At 43.7% G+C, this 27024-nt stretch overlaps 1 protein-coding gene across 3 annotated transcripts in view; it reads left to right on the top strand.

The window, feature by feature from the left end:
- The window catches only part of LOC137643954 (zinc finger and BTB domain-containing protein 24-like), a 271442-nt gene that overhangs the window by 60361 nt on the left and 184057 nt on the right, over positions 1–27024 (top strand). For 2 of the 3 annotated variants that reach the window (XM_068376746.1, XM_068376744.1), the window contains exon 3: positions 1727–1912. The exons of the other annotated variant lie outside the window; for it this stretch is intronic. In XM_068376746.1, coding sequence (XP_068232847.1) covers positions 1727–1912 — 186 coding nt within the window. The remainder of the gene's footprint in view (positions 1–1726; positions 1913–27024) is intronic. 3 annotated transcript variants of the gene reach the window in all.

The following is a 27024-nucleotide window of genomic DNA, read 5'->3' as shown; positions in this document are numbered from 1 at the left end:
TTGCTGCCACCTCCACACCAGAGAGAAACAATGTTTCAGTGTCAGCGACATTCTAAACGGAAGAAAAATACTATTCTTCAGCCTAGGGTCTGCCGACACAGGACTAGTCTTCTAGACCGGAGGGGAGAAGGTGGCGTCATCATATTACCACTTCAGGTGCGGCCTAGGGAGGCTTAATCTCCTAGGCCGGCAGCTATAAGCCGGCAGGGGAGTGACTACTCACCCTGCAGCTCTGCCGCCGATAGAAAGACTGTATACTCTGAGGTTTTGTCAAAAACCAAAGCCGGGACCTCGCCGGCAAAGGTGGGAGACAGAAAACCCTAGCCAAGTCAAGCCGGAGTGCACTACTCTATGGCAAGACCAGACAGGGTTGCCGCCTGCGGCGGCACTCAGAGGGAAGGAGGGATTACCCTTAAATCTCCACAGGAGACAAGTATCGAGTTATAAATTCTAGGAGATGTACTATCTCCCGTTTAATCAATAAAATGATCCACGAGGGTAAACTGGGATAATGTCTGAAAGTATACTACAGCGCCTAGGCTAGGTAGCCTAGCCCAGACAAGATCTCGGTTACCTAAATCGCCGAAACTCTAACGTATACAATCGACAAAGAGGAAATTATGCATAAAATAAATGTCTTTACTAGTATAATTATTGTGCCTAAATAGCTTTCATAATTCATTAATGCTATTACAACCGGGAAAGTCATTCTGCTAACTAAATAACACATGCATAGCGAACGACAGCGTCCATGGCGCCTCCGGTGACAGGCCTGGCTCCTAAACACAATAAATTACTCTAATTTCACTGTGAAACAGGAGCTAAATATTTTACACTGTAAAGAATGAATACTCAACTTTCCAGAGGCGAAAGAAGCTGGAGATTGCATAATAAATCCTCACAAATGTGATCAAAACGTTAGAACAACAGGGAACACCACCGTGCGAAATCGCTACAAAAATAAGAATAACCGCCATCTAGATACTCAATAGTAGTATGGGAGGAAGGGTAACCTTGATAACGGCTCCCCCTCCGAAATTGCCACTCTTCCCCCTCGAGGCGAAAACGCTATTCGGGCTGAAGATTGCTATGTGTCGTATCAAGATATACGTCCCCTGATTTATGCGATATCCTTAAGAGAAATTTTAAGGATATTCGCGCCAGGAGTTGGAATTCTGGAGACCTAAAGGTAAATTCTCTGGGAATATCACTGTAGTCAGATATCCCTTAGAAAGCTACTTATAGGAACCTTTCATCAGGACGACATAGCTTAATCCCAAAAATCAAAATATTGCAATGTAGTAATGTAGATAAAAGATGGTTGTAACATACCAAAGGGCATCTCTCAATATTTTACACTGTAAAGAATGAATACTCAACTTTCCAGAGGCGAAAGAAGCTGGAGATTGCATAATAAATCCTCACAAAAGTGATCAAAACGTTAGAACAACAGGGAGCACCAGGAGGATTGTATTTTTTTTTTTTTTTTTTTTTTGTATGTACAGCATAAGGATTCGAACTTTGAACTACTGCAGAAACTATGGTGTGTATTGTATGAAACTAATTTTTTATTTCCCAATATTTTGATGTTATGCAAGGGACTTTCATAAGATAATACATATGTTGTAGAGAAAAAGGAATAAAAAATACAATCTGTAGGGCTTTATAAAATATGAGTTATTGCATATCAGTAAAGAATATTTCTTTGTTAATGTCACTACTACAGGAGTCTTATGTGGATGTGTCCTTGGCATGTTCTGGTCGATTGTATTCTGCACACAAATTTGTTCTTTCAACATGCAGTGATTACTTCAAGGAGATGTTTAATAAGAACCCTTGCAAACATCCCATTGTTTTCATGAAAGATGTATCATGCAAAGATATGGAGGCTCTATTGGATTTTATGTACAAGGTAAGGTTGTTTTGTTGTAGATTGATTATCATGTATTTAAACACTAGTGTTATTATGCTGTTATAAATACTGTAGCTGTACCAATGATTTTGATAGAAATGCAAAGTTTCCGTGTTAGATAAAACGATGATTGCACTAGAAGTTGGGAGACTTGAGGTGACCTATCCCAGTTAGGTGAATTCATTGGCATAGTCAAGAGCTAGGAAGTCATGTTTCTGTTCATTGTATATAATCATAAACACAATACATATACCATGTTTGCAAATATTTTCATTTTAGATATAATTTGCTACTTTAGACTATGTTTTGTTGAATTTTGTTAGTGCTAGACTGTTTGGCATTTCAACTGTAATTACATATGTATGATTAAAGGTTATAGTATTTTAATACTGTATACATTGTACTGCAATAATGCTGATTACTTTTTCTTTCATGGTAATACATAGCTTTAATTTTATGATAAAAATCTTTTCTCGTTTATTTTACTACAATGATGGTGATGACTGTTTCTTTCATGGTAATACGTAGGTTTGAAGTTATGATAAAAAGCTTATCTTTTGCACAATTTTGTTTGGCCATAAAATGCTCCTAGACAATTCTTCTCTCAAAGGGAAAGAGCAAGAGCCCCAGTCTTTGATAAATGAGGATTACCAATGCTCAGTGTGTGACAGGGCCTAGTTTTTTGGGCTCAGCCATGTTGTCCTGATGGAAGGTTCCTTTAGGCAGTTTTCTAAGGGATATTTAGCTACAGTGATACTCCCAGAGAATTGACCATAGGTCTCCAGAATTCTAACTCCTGGCGCGAGTATCCTTAAGAAAATTCTTAAGGATATCGCATAATATCAGGGGACGTATTTATTGATACGACACATGGCAATCTTCACCCCGAAAAGAGTTTTCGCTCTGAGGGGGAAGAGTGGCGAAAATGAAGGGGAACCATCATCAAGGTTACCCGGTGGATCCCCTTCCTGTACTACTACAGGGCCACGCATGGCAACCCATTCCTTTTATAGTAGTGAATTAAGCACGGTGTAGGTAGTAGGTTGGCCAGGGCACCAGCCGCCCGTTGAGATAGTACCACTAGAGAGGTATTGGATCCTTTGACTGGCCAGACAGTAATGCATTGGATCCCTCTCTCTGGTTACGGCTTATTTTTTCTTTGCCTACGCTTACACAGAATAGTCTGGCCTATTCTTTACATATTCTCGTCTTTCCTCATACACCTGACAACAATAAGATACTAAACGCTTCTTCACCCAAGGGATTAATTACTGTACTGCAATTTGTTCAGTGTACTTTCCTCTTGGTAAGGGTTAAAGAGACTCTTTAGCTATGGTAAACAGCTCTTCTAGGAGAAGGGCACTCCAAAATTAAACCATTGTTTTCTAGTCTTGGGTAGTGCCATAGCCTCTGTACCATGGTCTTCCACTGTCTTGGGTTAGAGTTTTCTTGCTTGACGGTATACTCGGGCACACTATTCTATCTTATTATTATTTTTTTTTACCTCTTGTTTTTTTTAAAAGGTGTGTTGGGCAGGCTTAATAGAAGGGCCATAGATGCCTGGTGGTTTATCAAGAGGTCTTTTCCTTTTCTGATTCTTTTTCTTCTCAAAACTATCCTTACTGTCCTCCTTTGAGTTGAAGTGGCTATCCTGGAGGGTATTTAGCCTTGCATGGTGTATCGGCTCTTCCATGTTGACCAGTTTTTCCGACTTTTTACTATCAATCACTTTATTTATAATTGTGTACATATTGTCTTTGTTGTAATTCTTGTTAATCTAGTTTTTAAGTATGATGTCTTTTTTATTTCTATTAATTCTCATGCTGTCTAGAGACATTGAGTGAAATCTGGGACCAGTATGTCCTAGATTTCGTCAATGTCGTCATCTGTATTGCAATATTCGTGGTCTTTATGCAAATATCCAAGACCTTACAGTTGCCTCCAGACAGTATGATATTCTTTTGTGGTCAGAAACTTTGGTTTCTAATATGAAGCACTCATCTGAGCTCCTTATAACTGGTTTTAAGAAGCCAATAATGTTGAAACGTGATGCCATCCCTAGGGCCAGGGGAATGGCGGTGTATATTAGGACCAACTACCCTGCTTCTCATAAGTCCTGCTATGAATGTGGATGTCATGAGATTCAGGTAATAAAAGTTTGTGGCAGGCATAACAACTTTTATTTGTGTTCGATCTACCGGAATCCAGACATGGATGATTCTATCTTCGATTGTCTTCTTACCATTATGGCTAAGATACAAAAATGGATTTTGAGCGAAGCAAAAAATCTATTTTTGGGTGAGGTAGCCATGTTGTCCTGATGGAAGTTCCTTTAAAGTAGCTTCCTGGGTTATATTTAACTACAGTGATATATCCCAGAGAATTTTACTTAAGGTATCCAGAATTGTAACTCCTGGCGCGAATATCCGTGGCTTTCGCCTTTAGGGATATCGCATAATATCAAAGGACGTATTCTTGACTTGCCACATAGCTATCTCCACCCCGAATAGCGTTTTCGCTTTGAGAGGAGAAAGTGGCAAGAATCGGAGGAGAGCCGTTATTAAGGAACGCTCTACTCCTACTGTTGAGTACCTGTATGACGTCACGACCGGGCGCCATCTTGTTATTCCTTGTAGCGTCAGCGAGGTGCTACAGATACAGTACTTTTGGGAGGGATTCTTTCAGCCTTTTATAAAAGGAGGGTGGGTCCATCAGGACGACATGGCTACCTCACCCAAAAATAGATTTTTCGCTTCGCTCAAAATCCGTTTTTTGGGCTCAGGCCATGTCGTCCTGGTGGAAGTTTACCAGAGCATTAATGTATCTGTTCATTTCCCATTAGTGCCAAAAACCGCGAGATAAATTTTCCTTGGTCATTTAGACCTAGAGACATATGGTGTTACCATCATACACCATTTCAACTGATCATGGACTAAGTCAGTGCTTCCTGCCCCCTACAGGGAAGAGTCATGGCAGACTCTAGGAAAAAAACTCGAGGATTGTAAATTCGTATGAACAGTCTAGCCAACAAACAGTTATATTGGTCTCATCATATACTTTTGTAAAACAGAGTTTGTATTCTGAAAGTAACAAATGTATGTATAGACTACCGACACCTCCCCCCATAACCAGGGACTGATACACCTGATAAAAACACACAATTAGAAGGTTTGTTAGCTTTAGAACAGATATTGTATATGTTCAGAATATATTTCCAATATGAAAGGTTGTAATGAAATGCTCTGACACGTTTATTTATTTGGGATTTTTGGGGCGAAAAGAGATGCAAAATTCAAATATACACATATTGATAAACAATAGATAACAAGGTCAAAGTGCACTTTATAATATAATATAAAACAAAAATTGGAAATATAATGGAAAGCATAATTAAAATGGTAATATCAGAAATACTTGTTTCACCTGAAAAGAAACGGGAAGCCACTTGAAAGGATATAGTGTATTATTCCATGTTTTCTTATTTCTGTCATTACAGTCTATAAACACTTGCGTAGATATACGCATGGCACATGTGTAGGTCTTTTATGCTTCTTTCACCTTTATACTTGGAACAGTCCATAGTGTCACTACAGTGATACTTCACTAACCATGTCACTCCGTAGGGAGGTATCCTATACACCCTTCACTAAAAGTCCCGATTAGTGCACTGTTCCTCGCAGTTTTCAAGCGGCAGGTTTTAGCACGCTATCTGCTGCTACCACGAAGTGCTTGATCTCTTGCACTTGCTTTGCGTAGTGTTTAAAGAAAACCCTGGATGACTTCCATCCAGTATACGAGCGAAGACTTTCAAATTTCATATTCTGGAAGAAGTTCAGAGACGAAGCAATTTTTCTCGGATCATGACCTGCGGGTGTACTGTCTGGATCCGCTTTGCGAATGAAATTGGTGATCTTCGCCCTTAATTGTTTCAAAGACAATGTCGAACCTGAGGTTTCTCCCTTAAAAAGCTGTCCTCCCCTAAAGTCTGAAGTTCTACGAAGATAGACCTTTAGGCACTCTACTGGACATAGGGACGCATCTTCCTTCAGAGAGCAGATTCTCCAGGGACCCCACCTTTTTGGTGGGTAGCTCATTCTTAGCGAGAAACATTGGGTTAGGACAGAGATTCAGTTCTCCACACTCGGTGAACTGAATATAGCCCTCATCCCTCGAAAAGGCCACTATTTCGCTAACTCTGGCTCCTGAGGCTAGTGCAAATAAGAATATAACTTTTTGGGTGAAATCCTTTAAAGAGCAGTCTTCATTGTTCAGGGTTGAGGCTAAATGAAGAACCTTATCCAAGGACCAAGAAATGGGCCTCGGAGGTGCTGCGGGCCAAAGCCGAGCGCAGGCCTTAGGGATCTTATTGAAGATTTCGTTAGAGAAGTCCACCTGGAAGGCATATAGCTAGGGTCTAGTCAAGGCAGATTTACACATAGAGATCGTGTTGGCTGCTAAACCTTGTTCATGGAGATGAATAAAGAATGATAAACAGAAATCTGTCGAGATTTATTTTGGTTTCTTTGCCTTGACAAAGGCAACCCATTTCTTCCAGGAAGACTCGTATTGTCTTCTAGTAGATTTCGACTTATATTATTCTAAAAGTTTATACTGTCCTTTGAAATCCCATATTATTCTAAAAGTTTATACTGTCCTTTGAAATCCCGAACCTTTTCTTGACTGCTAAGGTGAGAAAATCATGAAATGAAGGTTTCGGGTTTTCTGTGATGAAGCGGAGACAGTCGACTTCTGCACTTGTTTAGTCAGAACTGGATCTGGCAACGGGACCAGCTTCAGTCGCAGTTCTGTTATTAGAGGGAACCAGATGCTGTTGGGCCACTTGTGAGCTACTATCGCTGCTGTTCCCCGAAAGGATCTCAGTTTGTTGAGGACCTTTAACAGGAGGTTGGTTGGAGGAAACAGGTAAATCCTGGACCATCTGTTCCAATCTAGGGACATCGCGTCTACTGCTTCCGCTAGAGGATCCTCGTACGGGGCTACATATCGAGGTAGCTTCTTGTTGTCGCTCATCACGAAGAGGTCTATCTGCAGTCCTGGGACTTTGCGTACGATGAAGGAGAATGATCTTGCGTCTAGGGACCATTCTGACTCTTATCGGGGTGAGCCTGGATAGAGCGTCCGCCGTCACTTTGTGGAACCCTTGAAGGTGAACTGCTGATAAGTGCCATCTCTTCTTTTCCGCCAGACGGAAGATGGCCAACATCACTTGGTTGATTTGGGGCGATCTTGAACCTTGTCGGTTTAGACATCTCATTATCACTTCGCTGTCCTGGACCAGTCTGATGTGGATCGAGCAGCGAAGCTTCAGTTTCTTCATTGATAGAAAAACTGCCATGGCTTCCAGAATGTTGATGTGGAAGGTCTTGAAGAGGGAGTACCAGGTTCCTTGGACTTTCCGTTGGTGAGAGTAGCCTCCCCATCCTTCCTTTGAGGCATCCGTGTGAACGATGACTTAGGGTGGAGATGGTTGTAAGGGCACCTTCTTCTTTAGGTGCTTGGCCTCCGACCATGGCTTGAGAAGTGATCGCAGACGAGTTGGTATCGGTCTTGTTAGATCTCTTCGAGCGTTTGATGCATATTTTCTCCAGACTCCTGATGCATCTTTTAATTGTGCTCGCAGCACTGGGTCTGTCACTGAGGCAAATTGGAGAGACCCCAGAACTCTCTCTTGTTGCTGTCTTGATATCCTGTCGGATTGAAGAAGTCTTTTGACAGATCCCGCTATCTATCTCCTCTTTTTTAATGGAATGGAGAGGCAGTGTGACTGTAAGTTCCAGTGAACACCCAGCCATTGGAACTTTTGAGCTGGAGATAGTCGAGACTTTTCCAGGTTGATCTTGAATCCTAGATGTTCCAGGAACTGGATCACTTCCTTGAAAACTTGCGTGCATTCTTCTTCGGATGGTGCCCACACCAGCCAGTTGTCCAGGTAAGCAATCACCTGAACTCCCTTTAGGCGTAGTTGACGAATGACTGCGTTTGCAATCTTAGTGAATACCCTTGGGGATATGCTTAGTGCGAAGGGCATGGCTCTGAAGACGTATCGTCCCTTTTGCAGCTTGAATCCTAGGTATGAGGAAACTTTTCGATTGATCGGGACATGCCAATATGCGTTCGCCATGTCTATGGAGACTGTGTATGCTTGTTTGGGCAGTAGGGTCCGTATGTGTTGAAGAGTAAGCATCCTGAACTTGTGGTTGACTATGAACTTGTTGAGTGGTGACAAGTCCAGAATGACTCTGAGCTTTTCCGAATCCTTCTTCGGAACACAAAACAGCTTTCCTTGGAATTTGACGGACTTTGCCCTCCTTATGACTCTCTTGTCTAAGAGTTCTTGGACATATTCTTCCAGAATCGGGGTTGAGTTCTTGATTAATTCTTCCAGAATCGGGTTTGAGTTCTTGATTAGGCTGTGGGCCCAGGGATCGAAGGTCCAACGATCCCGGAAAAAGAGAAGTCTCCCTCCTACCGGAAGCATCTCACTTTGAGTGCTGGTTGGAGGACTTGCCTCCTTGGCCACGTCCACCCTTGTTGCCCCTGCCTCTAGAGGGGCGACCTCGAGACTTCGGCCGAAAGGTCGTGGATTGCCTTTCAAAGGCTGAGGTGAAGACAGACGACTGTGTCGCTACTTTCTGGGGCACCAGCTGAAACGTGGTTGGTGGTTGTGCCACCGTCTGGGACACCGTGGCCACGAGAAGTTGTTGTTGTCGAGGTGGGCGAGAGGGCACTCTAGGTCACTTAGTCTTCCTTTTGGGTTGGGGACCCTCCTCTGGTGAAGACTTTCTCTTGGTCGACAAGCCCCAAGGGTCCTGTAGGTGAGGTAGTGGCCGGCAGGTTCTACCTCACCTAAAAAACTCTGTTCCAGTACAAGGATAACCCTAAGGGGCCAGGGAAAAGTTGCTTCGTCTTTAAATTTCTTTCAAACTATGTCGTTTGAAAGTCTTCGCGCTTACACTGGATGGAAGTCATCCAGGGTCTTCTTCAAGCACTACGCGAAACAACTACAGGAGATCAAACACTTTGTGGTGGCAGCAGGTAGTGTACTAAAACCTGCCGCTTGATCTCTGCGAAGAACAGTGCACTATTTGGGACTTTTAAGTGAAGGGTTTACATGATAAACCTTTATTGTGTATCATGTTGAGTGATGTGTCTAGTGCATGACACTATAGACTGTTCTAATTACACGGGTGACATTAAGCATAATAGACTGACACATGTGCCATGCATATTCGTATGCAAGTGTTCCTTGTAACAACAGAATCCAAAGTGAAATATTCCATATTTCCCATAGAGTGGCTTGTATTTCCTTTTCAGATGAAACTTATAAAATTTTTCTGTTATTACCAATTATGCTTTCACACAGATAGGCTATTTTCAGCGAAAAATATAATTGATTGTAAATGTTACAACCATGATTTCTATATTCTATTGTGATAAACGATAGTAGGAATCTTTGCATCTCATTTCGCCCCAAATATCCTAAACCATTCAATAAAGGGTGTCAGAGCATCTTTTTATCCTTTTAATTTTGGAAAAATATTCGGAACTAATGTTATTCTGTTCCAAGCAAACATTCTTCAGATAATTTGTTATGCTTTCAAGTTCAGTCACTGGTAATGACTGATTTTACTAACCTGTTTACGTTTCTGAATTAAGGTTTCCTACATGAATGTAAACCTGTCTATCTGTCTCCATGAACAAACAGATTCGGGAGGTATCAGTAACCTACACAGATCATTTCCATTCAGAGTACAAACTATGCTTTATGTATATGAGGACACTAATATACAAACTTGTTTGCTAGATTGTTCCTTGAACTCACAATCCTCGGGTTTTCTCCTAGAGTCTTCCCAGACTTCCCTGTAGGGGGCAGGAAGCACTGACATAGTCCATGATCAGCTGAATGATGTATAACAGTAACATCAAGTGTCTCTAGGTCCATACAACCAAGGAAAATTTATCTCTAGATGACTGGCACTATTGAAAATTCACAGATACATTAATGCTCTGGTAAACTTCCATCAGGACGACATGGCCTGAGCCCATAAAACAGATTTTGAGCGAAGCGAAAAATCTATTTTTGGGTGAGGTAGCCATGTCGTCCTGATGGATCCACCCTCTTTTTGACAAAGGATAATGAATCCCTCCCTAATATACTGTATCTGTAGCACCTATATAACGCTACAAAGAATGACTAGATGGCGCCACGCAGAGATGGGCTGGCGCCCAATTACAGTACAGTAGGAGTGTTGCCTTAATAACGGCTCTCTTATAATTCTTGCCACTTTCCCCTCTCGAAGCGTAAACGCTATTAGGGGTGTATTTAGCTATGTGACGTGTCAATAATACGTCCTCTGATATTATGCGATATCCCTTTTAGAAATATAAGGGATACTCGCTCCAGTAGTTAGAATTCTAGATACCTTTAGTAAAATTCTCTGCGATATATCACTGTAGTCAAATATAATCTAGGAAGCTACTAAGAAGGAACTTCCATCAGGACGACATGGCTATCTCACCCAAAAATAGATGTTTCGCTTCGCTCAAAATCCGTTATGTATAAAATTTTGCCTAAAGCTTCAATAAATTATTGCACTAGGAAAACTATACCATGCATGAGTGTAAAAGTAGGTGCCTAGGCTAGGAAGCCTAGCACGAGTGGGGCTCGGTAAATAATTGCCAAATCCACGGTACAATCGACGTAATATAAAATTTCTTAGCTAAAATTGCTAAATAGCTAAATTTATTAAAGCGAAATATACCGGGAAGGTCGTTCTGGCTAACTAAATGGCACATGCATATCGAACGACTGCATTCATGACGCCATCCGGTTAGGCAACAGCTCTTGTTACGTTAATTACGAGTTTAATCGATGAAAAAACTGGCAAGAGCTTACATTTATACAAATTAAAGATAGTACTCAACTTTCCAGAGGCAGATGAGGCTGGAGAAAGCATCATTACAGCTGAAATAATCCAAAATAGCGAAAAGGCACTGGGAAAAACACCGAGCTAGGATCGCTACGAGAGAAAGAATGACAAGATGGTGCCGGGATGTGACGTCATACTGGCGCCCAACTATAGTACGTGTAGAGTGTTGCCTTAATAACGCCCACCTACAATTCTTGCCACTTTCCCCTCTCGAAGCGTAAAAGCTGTTAGGGGTGTACTGTAGATAGCTATGTGGCGTGTCAAGAATATGTCCTCTGATATGCGATATCTCAAAAGGCAAAAGCCAGGGATATTTGCGCCAGGAGTTAGAATTCTGAATACCTTAAGTAAAATTCTCTTGGATATATCACTGTAGTTAAATATAACCTAGGAAGCTATTATGAAGGAACTTCCATCAGGACAACATGGCCTGAGCCCAAAAATAGATTTTTCGCTTCTCTCAAAATCCATTTTATATTGCTTTATCCTTATTTTCACACATGTTATAATAAAGTTCAATGAATGTTCTTCAAAATAAAAAAAAAACAATAAAATTCCTCTAAGAATAGGTTAGGTATGACCGATAGAAAGAAATTTTTGTTACTTGCGCTAAAGAAATTCAGGTTTACAGTTTTTGCATGTCTGGTATTTTTTTTCCTGTTAACTTTCTTCTAACTACAAACTATTATATACCATTTTATAACAGAATAAACCGATTTTGAAGCGAAGCGAAAAATCTATTTTTGAGTGAGATAGCCATGTCATCCTGATGGAAGGTTCCTATTGGTAGCTTTCTAAGTGATATTTGGCTACAGTGATATTCCCATAGAATTGGCCTTCAGGTCTCCAGAATTCTAACTCCTGGCGCAAATATCCTTAAAATTTCTCCTAAGGATATCGCATAATATCAGGGGACTTATATCTTGATACGACACATAGCAATCTGCACCCCGAATAGCGTTTTCGTTTCGAGGGGGAAGAGTGGCGAAAACGGAAGGGGAGCCGTTATCAAGGTTACCCTTCCTCTCGTACTATTACGAGTATCCAAGATAGCGATCATTCCTTGTAGCATTGAGCATGGTGCTACAGATATAGTAGTTTCGGAAGGGATCTTGCCTAAGCCTTTTCTATGGAAAAGTAGGTGCGGTCCATCAGGATGACATGGCTATCTCACCCAAAAATAGATTTTTTGCTTCGCTTCAAGATCCTTTTTTTGGGCTCAAGCCATTTCTTCCTGATGGAAGTTTACCAGAGAATTACTTGAAAGTACTGTATCTGTGGATTTTCATAGGTGCCTTAACCTTGGGACGATTTTTTCTCTATCGTCATCCGGACCATTGAGAGACATACCGTTACCGTTATACGTCATTACCACTAATCATGTACAATGTTAGGGCTTCTTGCCCCTGCAGGGAAGAGTCATTCTTGACAGCAGAAAAGGGATCTCAAGGTTTGCATATATTGTAGGACCAAACATAAGTATCAACTGGGTATACAAAAGTCTCATAGCTTGTATATGTTGTTGGAACAATCAGTATCAACTACTGTATATTCAATGTTTGTAAGTATACAATCATATGATTTTTACTTGGGTAAATAAGCTTGAGAACTCTGGCTACTTTTAATGTGTTAATTGTGGGGCGAAATAAGACGCAATTACACTTTTTTGGGCTCAGGTTATGTCGTCCTGATGGAAGGTTCCTATAAGTAGCTTCCTAGGGTATATTTGACTGCAGTGATATTCCCAGAGAATTTACCTTTAGGTCTCCAGAAATCTAACTCCTGGCGCGAATATCCTTAAAATTTCTCTCAAGGATATCGCATAATATCAGGAGACGTATATCTTGATACGACACATAGCAATCTTCACCCCGAATAGCGTTTTCGCTTCGAGGGGGGAAGTGGCAAAAATAGAAGGTTAGCCGTTATCAAGGTACCCTTCCTCTGTTACTACCTTGAGTATCTAGATGGCGCCACCGTCGCTGCCATGTTTTATTCCTATAAGTGTAGCGCTACTAGCTCGGTGATTTTCCTTTTCGCTCTTGTGTTTACGCTTATCTCGTTTGATTTATCATGCAATCTCCAGCCTCTTCTGCCTCTGGAAAATTGAGTATTTGATCTTTACATTGTATAAATTTTAGCTCTTGCCTCACTGTGAAATTAGGTTAAATTAAGTGAAAGAGCTTTTGCCTGAACCGGAGGCGTCATGCGCGCTGTCATTCGTAACGCATGAGTTATTTAGTTAGCCTGAACGACTTTCCCGGTATATATAGCTATTCAGTCTTCATTGCTAGAAGTTAATTATATTATGCCGATTGTATTCGTAATAGATTTGACAATTTAGGTAACCGAACCTTGCTTGTGCTAGGCTTCCTAGCCTAGGCGTTTTAGTTTACTTTCATGCATGATATTATAGACATTCCTAGGGTTATTACATTTAAATGAAGCTATTTAGGCAATTTATACATGTATGATACATTGATTGCATATAAATTTTCCTCTTCTGATATCGTATACGAGAGAGTTTCGGCACTTAAGGTCGTCGATTCTCACCCGCCACTAGGCTGCTAGCCTAGTGGCTTTAGTATACTTTTTGGGCTCAGGCCATGTCGTCCTGATGGAAGGTTCCTTTAGTAGCTTCTCTTCGCTTCGCTTAAAATCCGTTTTCATATATGTTTCCCCGGTTACCCTCGTGTATCGTTTTATCAATTCAGGCGGCGATAGATATCTCCTAGAATTATTATATAAACCGATACTCGTCTCCAGTGGAGATTTAAGGGTACAGTAATCCTTCCTTCCCTCTGAGTGTAGCCCTAGGCTACAACCCTAGTTGGTCGTACCACAAAGTAGTACCACATACTAGTGGCCGGCAGAGACCGGCAATGGTTTGTGTTTGGGTGGAAGCCTGAATGATACATTCTCCCCTTCCATTTGAACACTTATTCTGGAGGAAGGCAGTAAGACTGGGCACTTACATCCTTATTTACTGTTGATACACATTCAATAAGGCACCCTTCACTCCTTGCTTTCTCTCTCTCTCTCTATCGGCTAGTGCCGCCGGTTACTAACCTAGCCAGCAGTTGCTGGCCGGGTTGATGTTGCCGGCCACTATCCCAGCCGGCTGGACTAGTGCGCCGGCAGCCCCCGAGCCGCCGGAGGAGTTAACTTGGCCGGCTGGGTTGATGCTGCCGGCCGCCTTGCCGGCCGGACTGTGCCGCCAGGTGCTAGCCTTGCCGGCAACATGCTAGCTAGAACTACAGTATATGACTATACAGTAGCCAGTATATTTGCAGTATAGATCATACTGCAGACAGAAAACTATAGTATAAATTATTCAGTAGTTAATTTTCCAACATACCCTGTGTATCCATGTACAGTACATTGTTGAGACCATATTATATAGGGAAAGTAAGATTTCTTTCCATATACTGATAGATGATCAATTACAAATGACCCTTATTATTAAAACCTTTGGAAAGTCAGTGTTAAGTTACACTAATCTATCCTTACAGGTTAGAACTCTTCCATTGGGTTCCCTGAATAGGAAGCCCTAGGTTTTAATTTTGGGGAGGTCCCAGCAATTGGCTGGACAGGAAACACAAGTATGTGTCTTTCCTAATTCTTTTCTAGCTTATCTATCCTAAGCTATGTGCAAAAATATTAATAATAATATTTATATAGTTTATCAGGTGAGATAAACTACCGCATACTCATTTAGTTTTCCTCTCTTTACAGGAGGACCACCCTATGTGCCTACGAGTCTTCTGCAACGTCAGGAGCAAGGACTTCTGCGGCCATGTAGAGTGCAGGGCGCACTCTCTCTGTTCCATGACCAAGGGACCTCTCAATTACTGGGACCCCCAGGACTGCAATGTATGCAAAGCCTTGGTTACTGAGGATTTTGATGACCCCAAGACAGCGGAGTCAAGGGATGCAGCACAGAGTAAGCTGCGCAAATGGGTTCGTGGCTTCCAGAAGAATGCCACGGGGCCTTACCTTCCGAATGAATGGATGCGGGCCTATCTGTTCCCTAAGGCAACTGCGGATGCCGTTATATCACAGCCTCAACCTGAGATCCTTTGCGTCCAAATTTCCGTAGATACGTATGTCTTTGACGCAATGAAGGACATCCACCTAGATGAGAGGATGTCAGAGGTGTCGCAGGACACCGAGAAAGACCTTCTTATGGAGGGTCTAGAAAAGGAGTCTTCCTTGGCTCCTGAGACTGAAGAGGATGACGTGGAATCAGAGTCCGTTTCGTCGATTCCAGCCCCAGAACCAGTCTTCTGCTCCTCCATATGACGAAATGGGAAACGCCCTGGCTAGTCTCATGATGATGGAGTCTTCGTAAGCAAAACGAAGAAAGGGATGCTGAACTGAAGAGAAGTATGGACCATCTCGCATTGTCCCATGGGTCTCACAAGACTCAATGTGAAGGATCTTCCTTCTTGTTCTGAAGTAAACCCTTGGAGGCATGCAGAGTACATGCCAATTACAAACGGGAAGATCTTCATTTCAGAGAAGTTGGGAGCCGTCCTCATTGAGGATGTCGACTTTTGGCCCAGCTTTGAGTCTTACCCAGGCTGCTTTGTCCGTCTGAAGGCGGAACCTTTGTCCAAGGAGGAGACAGAGCCGAAAAAGGTCATAGTTCTTGACCATGGGAAAGCTCAAGCTTTGATGGCAAGCAGTCTGAAAGACGGGCTTCACTAATTCGAAAGTGCCAGCCCTGAGTAAGAAACACCCTTCTTCTCTTGCTCCAGCTAAACTGGCCTTTCCCTTTGCGGAAAAAGGGTTTAAGGCAGTTATGAAGGCAGGAGAAGCTGGGAAACCTTGCCCTACACTTGAGGAGTGTAGACCCTTATCCCTAGCTCTGCCTACGGATGACAAAGACTGGAAGGAAATACATCTTACCTTCTCAGTTGGGAAGTTGGAGGCGGATATTGCTGGACGCCAGTTCAGCGAAAACCTCCCTAAGTTGTCTGACTTTCTCTTGCGTAGGGAGCAAGAGACAAAGGAAAGGCTTGCCGCATCCCTGTCCCTCCAGATTACCTTGGAGGCAATGGAAAGCGATAATAGATCCCCAGACATGTTCATGGTCGTGGCCTAATCACATTTGGCAACGCTGGTCCAGGACCTATATGGCTTTGTTAGGGCCAAACGAGCATGTAGGGAGTTCATATTTGCTTCGGCTGCGGTGAAACATGAACCCAGGAAGCCGATAGCTTCCAATCTCTGGGGAAAAGACCTCTTCCCGAGTGAAGTGGTCATATAAGTAGTTGACAAGGCTGCCACGGAGAACAGGAATCTTCTCCAAAAGTGGGGGATGTCGGCGAAGAGGAAGTCTTCCCGGGATGACGGTCCCCAACCAAAAAGGAAGACGAAGAGACCAAGGTTGCCCTCTCGCCCTGTCAGGAAACAACAACAACTTCCCGCAGTTCCAATGACAGCGGTGCCCCAGATGGTGGCACAACCCCACCCACCTACCAGATGGTGCCTCAACAGATGGTGACCCAGTCACCAGCCTTTACTCCTGCCTATGAGAGGCAGACCACTACCTTTCGCCCTAAAGATAGAGGGTCGAATAGAGGCTCCTCTAGACACTCTTCAAGAGGAAGAGGGGGTAGGGGAGGGCGCGGTCAAGGAGGCAAGTCCTCCGGACAACCGAAGCAATGAGATGCTTCTGGTAGGAGGAAGACTCCAAAGATTTTGGGATCGCTGGACCTTCGATCCCTGGGCCCACAGCCTGATCAAGAACGGACTAGGTTGGAGCTGGAGGACAGCTCCACCATCATTTCCTCAATTCTTCTAACACTCCACCCCCGTCCTGGAAGAATATACCCGAGAACTCTTGAGCAAACAGGTGATAAGGAGGGCAAAGTCCATCAAATTCCAAGGAAGGCTGTTTTTTGTTCCCAAGAAGGACTCGGACAAACTCAGGGTCATTCTGGACTTGTCGCCACTCAACAAGTTCATAGAAAACAAGAAGTTCAGGATGTTAACCCTTCAACACATAAGGACCCTGCTGCCAAAATGGGCGTACACAGTCTCCATAGACATAGCAGATGCTTATTGGCATATTCCAATCAATCGCCCACTCTCCTACCGAGGATTCAGGCTACAGAAGAAGAAATACGTCTTCAGAGCCATGCCCTTCGGACTAGACATAGCCCCAAGGATCTTTACAAAGCTTGCAGATGCAGTCGTTCAACAACTACGCCTAGAAGGTGTCCAGGTGGTGGCCTACCTGGACAATTGGCTGGTGTGGGCAGCATTCGAGACGTAATGCATGCAAACATCCAAAAAAGGGATCCAGTTCCTGGAACATCTGGGATTCAAGATCAACGCCAAAAAGTCTCAATTATATCCTGCTCAGATCAACGAGTCTTTATATCAATGGCTGGGAATACATTGGAATTTAAAGTCACACCGTCTCTCCATTCCACCAAAGAAGAGGAGAGAGATAGCGGGATCTGTCAAGGGACTACTGAAATCCGACAGGATATCAAGACACCAACAGGAGGGAGTGCTGGGCTTCCTTCAGTTTGCATCAGTGACAGACCCAGTGCTAAGAGCACAGCTAAAAGATGCATCAGGAGTCTGGAGAAGATACGCATCAAACGCTCGAAGAGATCTAAGAAGACCGATACCGACTCAACTACGATCACTTCTCAAGCCATGGTCTGTGCCTTTATAACCACCTCTACTTTCAGTCATCATCCATACGGATGCATCGAAGGAAGGATGGGGAGGTCACTCTCACCAACGAAAAGTCCAAGGGACTTGGTCCTCTCTATTCGAGACCTTCCACATCAACGTTTTGGAAGCCATGGCAGTCTTTCTCACGCAGAAGAAACTGTCTCCTCGCCATTCAGTCCACATAAGACTGATTCTGGACAGCTAGGTGATAGTGAGATGTTTGAATCGTCAGGGTTCGAGATCACCCCAAACCAACCAAGTGATGTTGGCCATCTTCTGCTTAGCGGAAAAGAAGAGATGGCACTTATCAGCAGTTCACCTTCAAGGGTTCCGCAATGTGACGGCGGACGCTCTATCCAGGCTCTCGCCGATAAGAGTCAGAATGGTCCTTAGATGCAGGATCATTCTCCTTCAACTTACGTCAAGTCCCAGGACTGCAGATTGACCTCTTCGCGACAAGCGACAACAAGAAACTACCTCGTTATGTGGCCCAATACGAGGACCCGCTAGCAGAGGCGGTGGATGCCATGTCCCTCGATTGGAACAGATGGACCTGGATTTACCTGCTCCCTCCAACCAACCTCCTGTTGAAGCTCCTCAACAAGCTGAGATCCTTTCAGGGAACCGCAGCTCCCAAGTGGCCGAAGAGCAATTGATTCCTCTAGTATTGGAACTGAAGCTGAGGCTGGTCCCTCTGCCAGATCCAGTACTGACTCAAAATGTACAGAAGTCGACTGTCTACGATTCATCACAGAAAACCCAAAACCTTCATCTCATGATTTTCTCTCCTTAGCAGTTAAGAAAAGGTTTGTGATCTCCAGAGACAGTAAAGACTTCTTAGAAGAATATAAGTCTAAGTCTACCAGAAGACAATATGAGTCGTCTTGGAAGAAGTGGGTTGCTTTCGTCAAGGCAAGAAAACCAAAAGAGATCTCAACAGATTTCTGTTTAACAGCCAACACAATAACAACATGTAAGTCAGCCTTGACCAGACCTCTGCTTTACGCCTTCCAAGTAGACTTATCCAATGAAATCTTTAATAAGATCCCTAAGGCTTGTGCTAGACTTAGGCCTGCAGCACCTCCGAAGACCATTTCATGGTCCTTGGATAAGGTCCTACACTTTGCCTCAACATTGAACAATGAGGATTGCTCTCTGAAAGACTTAACCCAGATAGTTAAATTCTTGTTTGGTCTAGCCTCGGGGGCCAGAGTTAGTGAAATAGTGGCCCTTTCTAGAGATGAGGGCCATATTCAGTTTACAGAAGCGGGAGAACTGAATCTCTTTCCTGACCCAACGTTTCTCGCCAAGAACGAGCTACCTACCAAAAGGTGGGGTCCCTGGAGAATCTGCCCTCTGAAGGAAGATGTCTCGCTGTGTCCAGTAGAGTGTCTTAAGGTCTATCTTCATAGAACTTCAGACTCCAGGGGAGGACAGCTCTTTAAAGGAGAAACCTCGGGTTCAAACTTATCCCTAAAACAACTAAGGGCGAAGATCACCTATTTCATTCGCAGAGCGGATCCTGACAGTACACCCGCAGGTCATGATCCCAGGAAAATTGCTTCGTCATTCAACTTTTTCCAATACATGGACTTTGAGCGCCTTCGCTTGTATACTGGATGGAAGTATACTACGTGAAGCAAGTGCAAGAGTTGAAATGTTATGTGGTGGGAGCAGGTAGTGTGCTAAAACCTGTCGCTTAGCGTCGCGAGGAACATTGAATTGATTGGGACTGTTAAAATCGGGTGGTGTTGACACTTCACAGTGCAACACATAAAGATAAGTGTCACCAAGGTGGCACTATGGACTGTTCCAGTTATTAAAGGTGAAAAAACATAGAGATAACACTTGTGCCGTGTGTTTTTACACAGTGTGAAGAAACAGTCATTCATAGAAATGCATATTAAAAAATTTATTAAATTTTCAGTTTTGTGGCACTAATTATTGTTCCCCTTCAGGTGAAATAATCATTTCTGGACTTGTCTGTATTATATATGTTTCTTATTGCATTCATTATTATTATTATTATTACTAGCCAAGCTACAACCCTTGTTGGAAAAGCAAGATGCTATAAGCCCAAGGGCTCCAACAGGGTAAAAGAGCCCAGTGAGGAAAGGAAATAAGGAAATAAATAAATGATGAGAATAAATTAACTATATATCATTCTAAGAACAGTAATAGTGTTAAAACAGATATGTCCTATATAAACTATTAACAATGTCAGAAACAGATATGTCATATATAAACAATAAAAAGACTCATGTCAGCCTGGTCAACATAAAAACATTTGGTCCAACTTTGAACTTTTGAAGATCTACTGATTCAACTACCCGATTAGGAAGATCATTCCACAACTTGGTCACAGCTGGAATAAAACTTCTAGAATACTGTGTAGTATTGAGCCTCATGATGGAGAAGGCCTGACTATTAGAATTAACTGCCTGCCTAGTATTACAAACAGGATAGAATTGTCCAGGGAGATCTGAATGTAAAGGATGGTCAGAGTTATGAAAAATCTTATGCAATATGCATAATGAACTAATTGAACGACAGTGCCAAAGATTAATATCTAGATCAGGAATAAGAAATTTAATAGACCGTAATTTTCTGTCCAACAAATTAAGATGAGAATCAGCAGCTGAACACCAGACAGGAGAACAATACTCAAAACAAGGTAGAATGAAAGAATTAAAACACTTCTTCAGAATAGATTGATCACCGAAAATCTTGTAAGACTTTCTCAATAAGCCAATTTTTTGTGCAATTGAAGAAGACACAGACCTAATGTGTTTCTCAAAAGTAAATTTGCTGTCAAGAATCACACCTAAAATTTTAAAAGAGTCATACAAATTTAAAGAAACATTATCAATACTGAGATCCGGATGTTGAGGAACCACCGTCCTTGACCTACTTACAATCATAAACATTGTATTAACGCTATGTTATGTATGTTGAATTGCTGTTTATTCATTACCAATAAATACTTGATTGGTATTTGCGTCTTATTTCGGCCCAAATTTGAATTAATAAAGATATGCGAGAGTATTATGTAACCCTTAATAATCTGCATATGGACATGTGAACAAAATAGATAACGTTGTTCTAATATGAGTACAACCATTCTCTGCCTACTCATACATTGTTCCTACACGGGTACAAACTTGCCTGATTTTGCATACAGCAAATCCTGTATGCTCTGGATGCGATGTTGGCTCATATAGACTTTTGTTCGTGATAGAGTACAAACTTTGACTGGCTTCGCATACAGTGAGACCTGTATGCTCTTGATGCTGTGTTTGTTCATATGGTATATGCAAACCTCGAGACTCTTTCCTAAGTCTAGTATGACTTTTCCCTGCAGGGGGCAGGAAGCACTAACATAGTTCATGATTAGAAGTAATGACGTATACTGTAACGGTAACGCCATATGTCTCTATGGTCTGGATGACCAAGGAAATATTGTCCTGAGGTTAAGGCACATTTGGAAAATCCACAGATACAGTACTTTCTAAATAATGCTCTGGTAACCTTCCATCAGGACGACATGGCCTGAGCCCAAAAAAACGGATTATGAGGGAAGCGAAAAATCTATTTTTGGGTGAGATAGCCATGTCGTCCTGATGGACCCGCCCTCCTTTTATAGAAAAGGCCTTGGCAGGATCCCTCCTGAAACTACTATATCTGTAGCACCCTGCTCAACGCTACAAGGAATAAAACATGGCGGCGACGATGGCGCCATCTAGATACTCAAGGTAGTAACGGAGGAAAGGTACCTTGATAACGGCTCCCCTTCTATTTTTGCCGCTTTCCCCCTCGAAGCGAAAACGCTATTCGCGGTGAAGATTGCTATGTATCATGTCAAGATATACGTCCCCTGATATTATGCAATATCCTTGAGAGGAATTTTAAGGATATTCGCACCAGGAGTTAGAATTCTGGAGACCTAAAGGTAAATTCTCTGGGAATATCACTTTAGTCAAGTATACCCTAGGAAGCTACTTATAGGAACCTTCCACCAGGACGACATGGCTATCTCACCCAAAAATAGATTTTTCGCTTCGCTCAAAATCCGTTCATTAGACATTTGTTTGCGATAAATGAATAAAATTAGAATAAGTGTAATATATATTACAGGAATTATACATACAGTTTTAAACAGAAAAAAAAATTCCACCTGAAAAGGTAGTAATGATTAGGGCCACTATGAAATTTGATAAAATTTTCCAATATAATTTTCTGTAAACGTTGTATATTATCAACACTGTGTACAAGTACACACGGCACAAGTGTTATCTATGTAATTCCACACCTGAGATTTTTTAACAGTCTTTAGTGTCACCATGGTGACACTAACTTAACAAGTATTGCACTGGAAGGTGTCAGCACCTTTTCACCCTACTTGATAGTCCCAATCAATTCACTGTTCATCGCAGTACTAGACGACAGGTTTTGATACACTACCTGCCGCCACCACATAATGCTTTAATTCATGCACTTGCTTCGCATAATGTTTGTAAAACACTCTGGATGACTTCCATCCAGTATACGAGCGAAGACGCTCGAAGTCCATATACTGAAAAAAGTTCAGTGATGAAGCAATTTTCCTTGGATCATGACCTGTGGGTGTACTGTCAGGATCCGCCCTGCGAATGAAGTAGGTGAGCTTCGCCCTTAGTTGTTTTAGGGATAAGTGTGATCCTGGAGTTTCTCCTTTAAAGTGCTGTCCTCCCCTAAAGTCTGAAGTTCTTCGAATATAGACCTTTAGACATTCTACTGGACACAGAGAGACATTTTCCTTCAGAGGGCAGATTCTCCAAGGACCCCATCTCTTAGTGGGTAGCTCGTTTTTGGCGAGAAAGGTTGGATCAGGGAAAAAGATTCAGTTCTCCCACTTCTGTGAACTGAATATGGCCCTCATTTCTGGATAGGGCCACTATTTCACTAACTCTAGCCCCTGAGGCTATAGCGAACAGGAAAATTACTTTTTGAGTTAGATCTTCATTGTTCACGGTTGAATCGTAATGTAGGACTTTGTCGAAGGACCATGAAATGGGCTTTGGAGGAGCTGTAGACCTACTGTATGTCTAGCACATGCATTTGGGATCTTGTTGAAGATTTCGTTTGATAGGTCCACTTGGAAGGCGTATAAAAGAGGTCTAGTCTGAGCCGACTTACACGTAGTTATCATGTTGGCCGCGAGACCTTGTTCATGAAGGTGGCTAAAGAAGGACAGACAAAAGTCTATTGAGATTTCTTTCGGTCCTTTTGCTTTAACGAAAGCAACCCTTTTTTTCCAAGATGATTCATATTGTCTTGTGGATGACTTGGACTTGTATTCTTCTAAGAAGTCTATACTGCCTTTTGAGATCCCAAATCTTTTCAACCGCTAAGGCGAGAAAATCATGAGATGAAGGTTTTTGGTTCTCTGTGATGAAGCGAAGACAGTCGAATTCTGAACCCGTTGAGATAGTTCTGGGTTCGGTAGAGGGACCAGCCTCAGCTTCAGTTCCATTATCAGAGGGAAGCAGTTGCTCTTCGGTCACTTGGGAGCCACTAGAGCTGCCGTTCCTCGGAAGGATCTCAGCCTGTTGAGGACCTTCAGCAGGAGATTGGTTGGAGGAAACAGGTAAATCAGGTTCCATTTGTCCCAATCAAGGGACATGGCGTCTGTCGCCTCCGCTAGAGGGTCCTCGTATGGGGCTACATATCGAGGTAGTTTCTTGTTGTTGCTCGTCGCGAAGAGGTCGATCTGCAGTTCTGGGACTTGTTGTAAGATGAAGGAGAATGAGTCTGCCTCTAGGGACCATTCTGACTATCGGCTTGAGCCTGGATAGAGCGTCCGCCGTCACATAGCGGAACCCTTGAAGGTGAACTGCTGATAAGTGCCATCTCGAGCCTTGTCAGTTCAGACATCTCATTATCACTTCGCTGTCCAGGATCAGCCTGATGTGGGCTGATCTGCGAGGGGAGAGTTTTTTCAACGTCAAAAGGACTGTCATGGCCTCCAAATTGTTGATGTGAAAAGTCTTGAACAGAGAAGACCAAGTCCCGTGGACTTTCCTTTGATGGGAGTGACCTCCCCATCCTTCCGTCGAGGCATCCGTGTGGATGGTTATCGATGGTGGAGGTGTTTGTAAGGGCACAGTCCTCTTTAGGTTCTTGGCCTTCGACCATGGCTTGAGAAGTGATCGTAGTAAGGTCGGTATCGGTCTTTTTTTATCTCTTCGAGCGTTTGATGCGTATCTTCTCCAGACTCCTGACGCATCTTTCAGCTGTGCCTTTAGCACTGGATCTGTCACTGCTGCGAACTGGAGAGAGCCCAGTATTCTTTCCTGTTGGCGTCTTGAGGTCCTGTCGGATTTCAGTAGTCTCTTGACAGATCCTACAATCTCTCTCCTCTTCCCTGGGGGAATGGAGAGGTGGTGTGACTTCAAGTTCCAATGGATTCCCAGCCATTGAAACTCCTGAGCTGGAGAGAGTCGAGACTTCTTGAAGTTGATCTTGAATCCCAGATGTCCCAGGAACTGGATCACTTTCTTGGATGCTTGCAGACAAGCTGTCCTGGATGCTGCCCACATCAGCCAGTCGCCCAGGTACGCTGCTACCTGAACGCTGCTACCTGAACGCTTTCTAGGCATAGTTGTTGAACGACTGCGTCTGCAAGTTTTGTGAATATCCTTAAGGCTATGTTTAGTCCGAAGGGCATGGCTCTGAAGACGTACTTTTTCTTCTGTAGCTTGAATCCTAGGTAGGAGGAGAGGGGGCAGTTGACTGGAATATGCCTGGAAGCATCTGCCAGGTCTATTGAGACTGTGTACGCCCCTTTTGGTAACAGGGTCCTTATGTGCTGAAGGGTTAACATCCTGAACTTGTTCTCGATGAACTTGTTGAGTGGCGACAAGTCCAGAATGACTCTTGAGTTTGTCTGAGTCCTTCTTGGGAACACAAAACAGCCTTCCTTGGAATTTGATGGACTTTGCCCTCCTTATTACCAGTTTGCTCAATAGTTCTAGGGTATATTCTCCCAATGAGGGGGTGGAGTGTTGGAAGAATTGAGGAAATGATGGTGGAGGCTTGCTCTAGCTCCATCCAAGTCCGTTCTTGATTAGGCTGTGGGCTCTAGGATCGAAGGTCCAACGATCCTGAAATTATTGGAGCGTCCCTCCTACCTGAAGCATCTCATTGCTTCGATTGTCCGGAGGATATACCTCCCTGACCGCGTCCTCCCTTACCTCGTGAGGGGTGTTTTGAGGAGCCCTCTCTGGAGCCTCTACCTGTGGGACGAAAGGTAGTGGTTTGCCTCTCGAACCCGGGGTTGAATGCTGGTGACTGGGCAACCAGCTGTTGAGGCACCATCTGGAATGTGGTTTGCAGTTGAGTAACCACTTGTGGCACCTCGGTCATGGTGAATGTGGGATGTTGTTGTTGGGCAGGCCGAGTGGGTAGTCTGGGTCTCTTGGTCTTCCTCTTAGGTTGGGGACCCGCATCCGAGCGATTTGTCCTACACCTGCCTTCCCTGGTTTGGGACTCGCTTCCCTAGCCTAGGTTAGGCAGGCCAGGGGATTCTGTTTCTATATAGTTTAGGACAGTACACTAGTGCTGTACCTTCTCTGAACTAACCTACCCTAGGCTGGAGAATGAAGTCTCCTACACCTGGGATAGGGCTGGTTCTGGAACAGAACACCCCCCCCCCCCCCCCCCGGAGTGTTGGTGAAGGCTACGCCTTTCCCCACGCTCCCCCTCAGGACCTTCGCCCCTCCCCCCTCTATCCTTTTGTGTTTGTTTAGCCATCACACCCCTGTCCACCGTCTTACAACTCCACCGTGTGCCGGCGGGTTGTGGGTTCGGCTTGGTCCCTTCGTGGGTTAGTCCGAGCTGCAACGCTTCCTGCATATAGTCGAACTATGGGATAGCCTAGGCAAATTGATCTGCTGGCGTGGGACCTCCCTATCTTAGTGTTGTTCGGTCCTCCCTTGGGCCGCCATCCGCAATTCTTGGCGACTGCCGGCTCTGTTGCGGCTGGATGAAAGATTGCCCCCTCTCTTTCATTTAAACACTCCCGGAGGAATACGAGGTTGGGGTAACGAGCTACCCTTCCCTCCCTCTTCCCTTACCCTTTCTCTCTACCTATCAGTGCCAGTCCACTGCCGCTACCCTGCCGGCAACAGCTGTCAGGGTACAGTACCCTAGTATCCACTCTGTCTCATTGATTTACGCCAGTGCTGGAATACCTTCGCCGGTCGCTTGCCGACGTGCCGGCGATCTGCCATCATCCAGAAGCTCCTATTCTCTCTGCCACATAGACTGATGACAGGCAGGGGTTCCCACCCTCGATGGAGATTCGCCGACGCCCGGCGCGTTTCCGGCATGCCACCACGCTGCCAGCGCCACCTAATCATATTTCTTCAGTGAACTGTCACCTCTCCGCCGGCAGTGACTATTGTATAGCTATATTCGATAGCCATTACATCTATGGTACAGTACTTACCCTAGACAGAAAACTATGGTGTATAGTTATGCAGAAAAAATATTTCCAGCATACTCTGTGCATCCATGCGCAGTCCCTTGCCGGGACCTGTCTGAATAGGGAGGGATAATTTCTCTCCCTTTTATCGTAAACTGAATGAATTCAGTTTACCCCTCTTACCATGACTAATTCTCCAGAGGAAGTCTAAGCTGTGCTTAATCCAATATGGATATCCCTTCCGTCTCTTAGGCTCTTTAAGAGCCCCTAGAATTAGTTGTGGTGCGGGGTCACGGCAATTGGCTGGGCGGGATGCACATGTATGTGTCTTTTCTGCTTCTTTTCCAGCTTACCTATCCTAAGCTTACACATGAAAAGGAATCTTATATTGAGTTAAATAACTTAGATGCTAATCTAAGATTACTTTAAGTCTTTACTTTAAGTCATTGTACATGGCTTCCGCAGACTCATTCCCCCTTTCTTTTACAGGAGTATATCTGGTGTGAGAGCGCCTTCTGCAGCGTTTGGCGCCCGGACTTCTACGGCCACCTGGCATGCCGAACCCACGCCAGCTGTTCCATCTCCAAAGGGACTCTTTGGTAATGGGACCCGCAGGTCTGCACCGTTTGCTAGGACCTGCTCCACGAGGTGTTTTAAGACCCTCCTTCAGCAGAGGCCAGGGACGTTGCCCGAGAGAAACTGCGTAAATGAGTGCGTGGTTTCCAAAAGAACGCCACGCGGCCCTATCTCCCGAGTGAGAAGATGAGAGCTTTGCTCTTCCCAAAGGCATATGCGGATGCTGTCATCCCCAAGGCCGAGATCCCCAGCGTCCAGCTGACGGTCGAACCTAATGTATCGGACGCAATGCAAGACTTCCATCTTGACGAGGTGGAACATATGTCAGAAGTGTCGGACACCACCGAAAGGACCCTGATGGCTAAGGGTCAAGAAGAGGAGGAGCATGTGGAGGCTCCGAACTCAGAGGGCGAAGTCGCCCGCAC

The sequence above is a fragment of the Palaemon carinicauda genome, chromosome 7, assembly GCF_036898095.1.
Source record: "Palaemon carinicauda isolate YSFRI2023 chromosome 7, ASM3689809v2, whole genome shotgun sequence".
Classification (NCBI taxonomy): Eukaryota; Metazoa; Arthropoda; class Malacostraca; order Decapoda; family Palaemonidae; genus Palaemon; species Palaemon carinicauda.
Note: the sequence above shows the minus strand (reverse complement) of the source record. Positions and strands in the feature narration are given on the sequence as shown.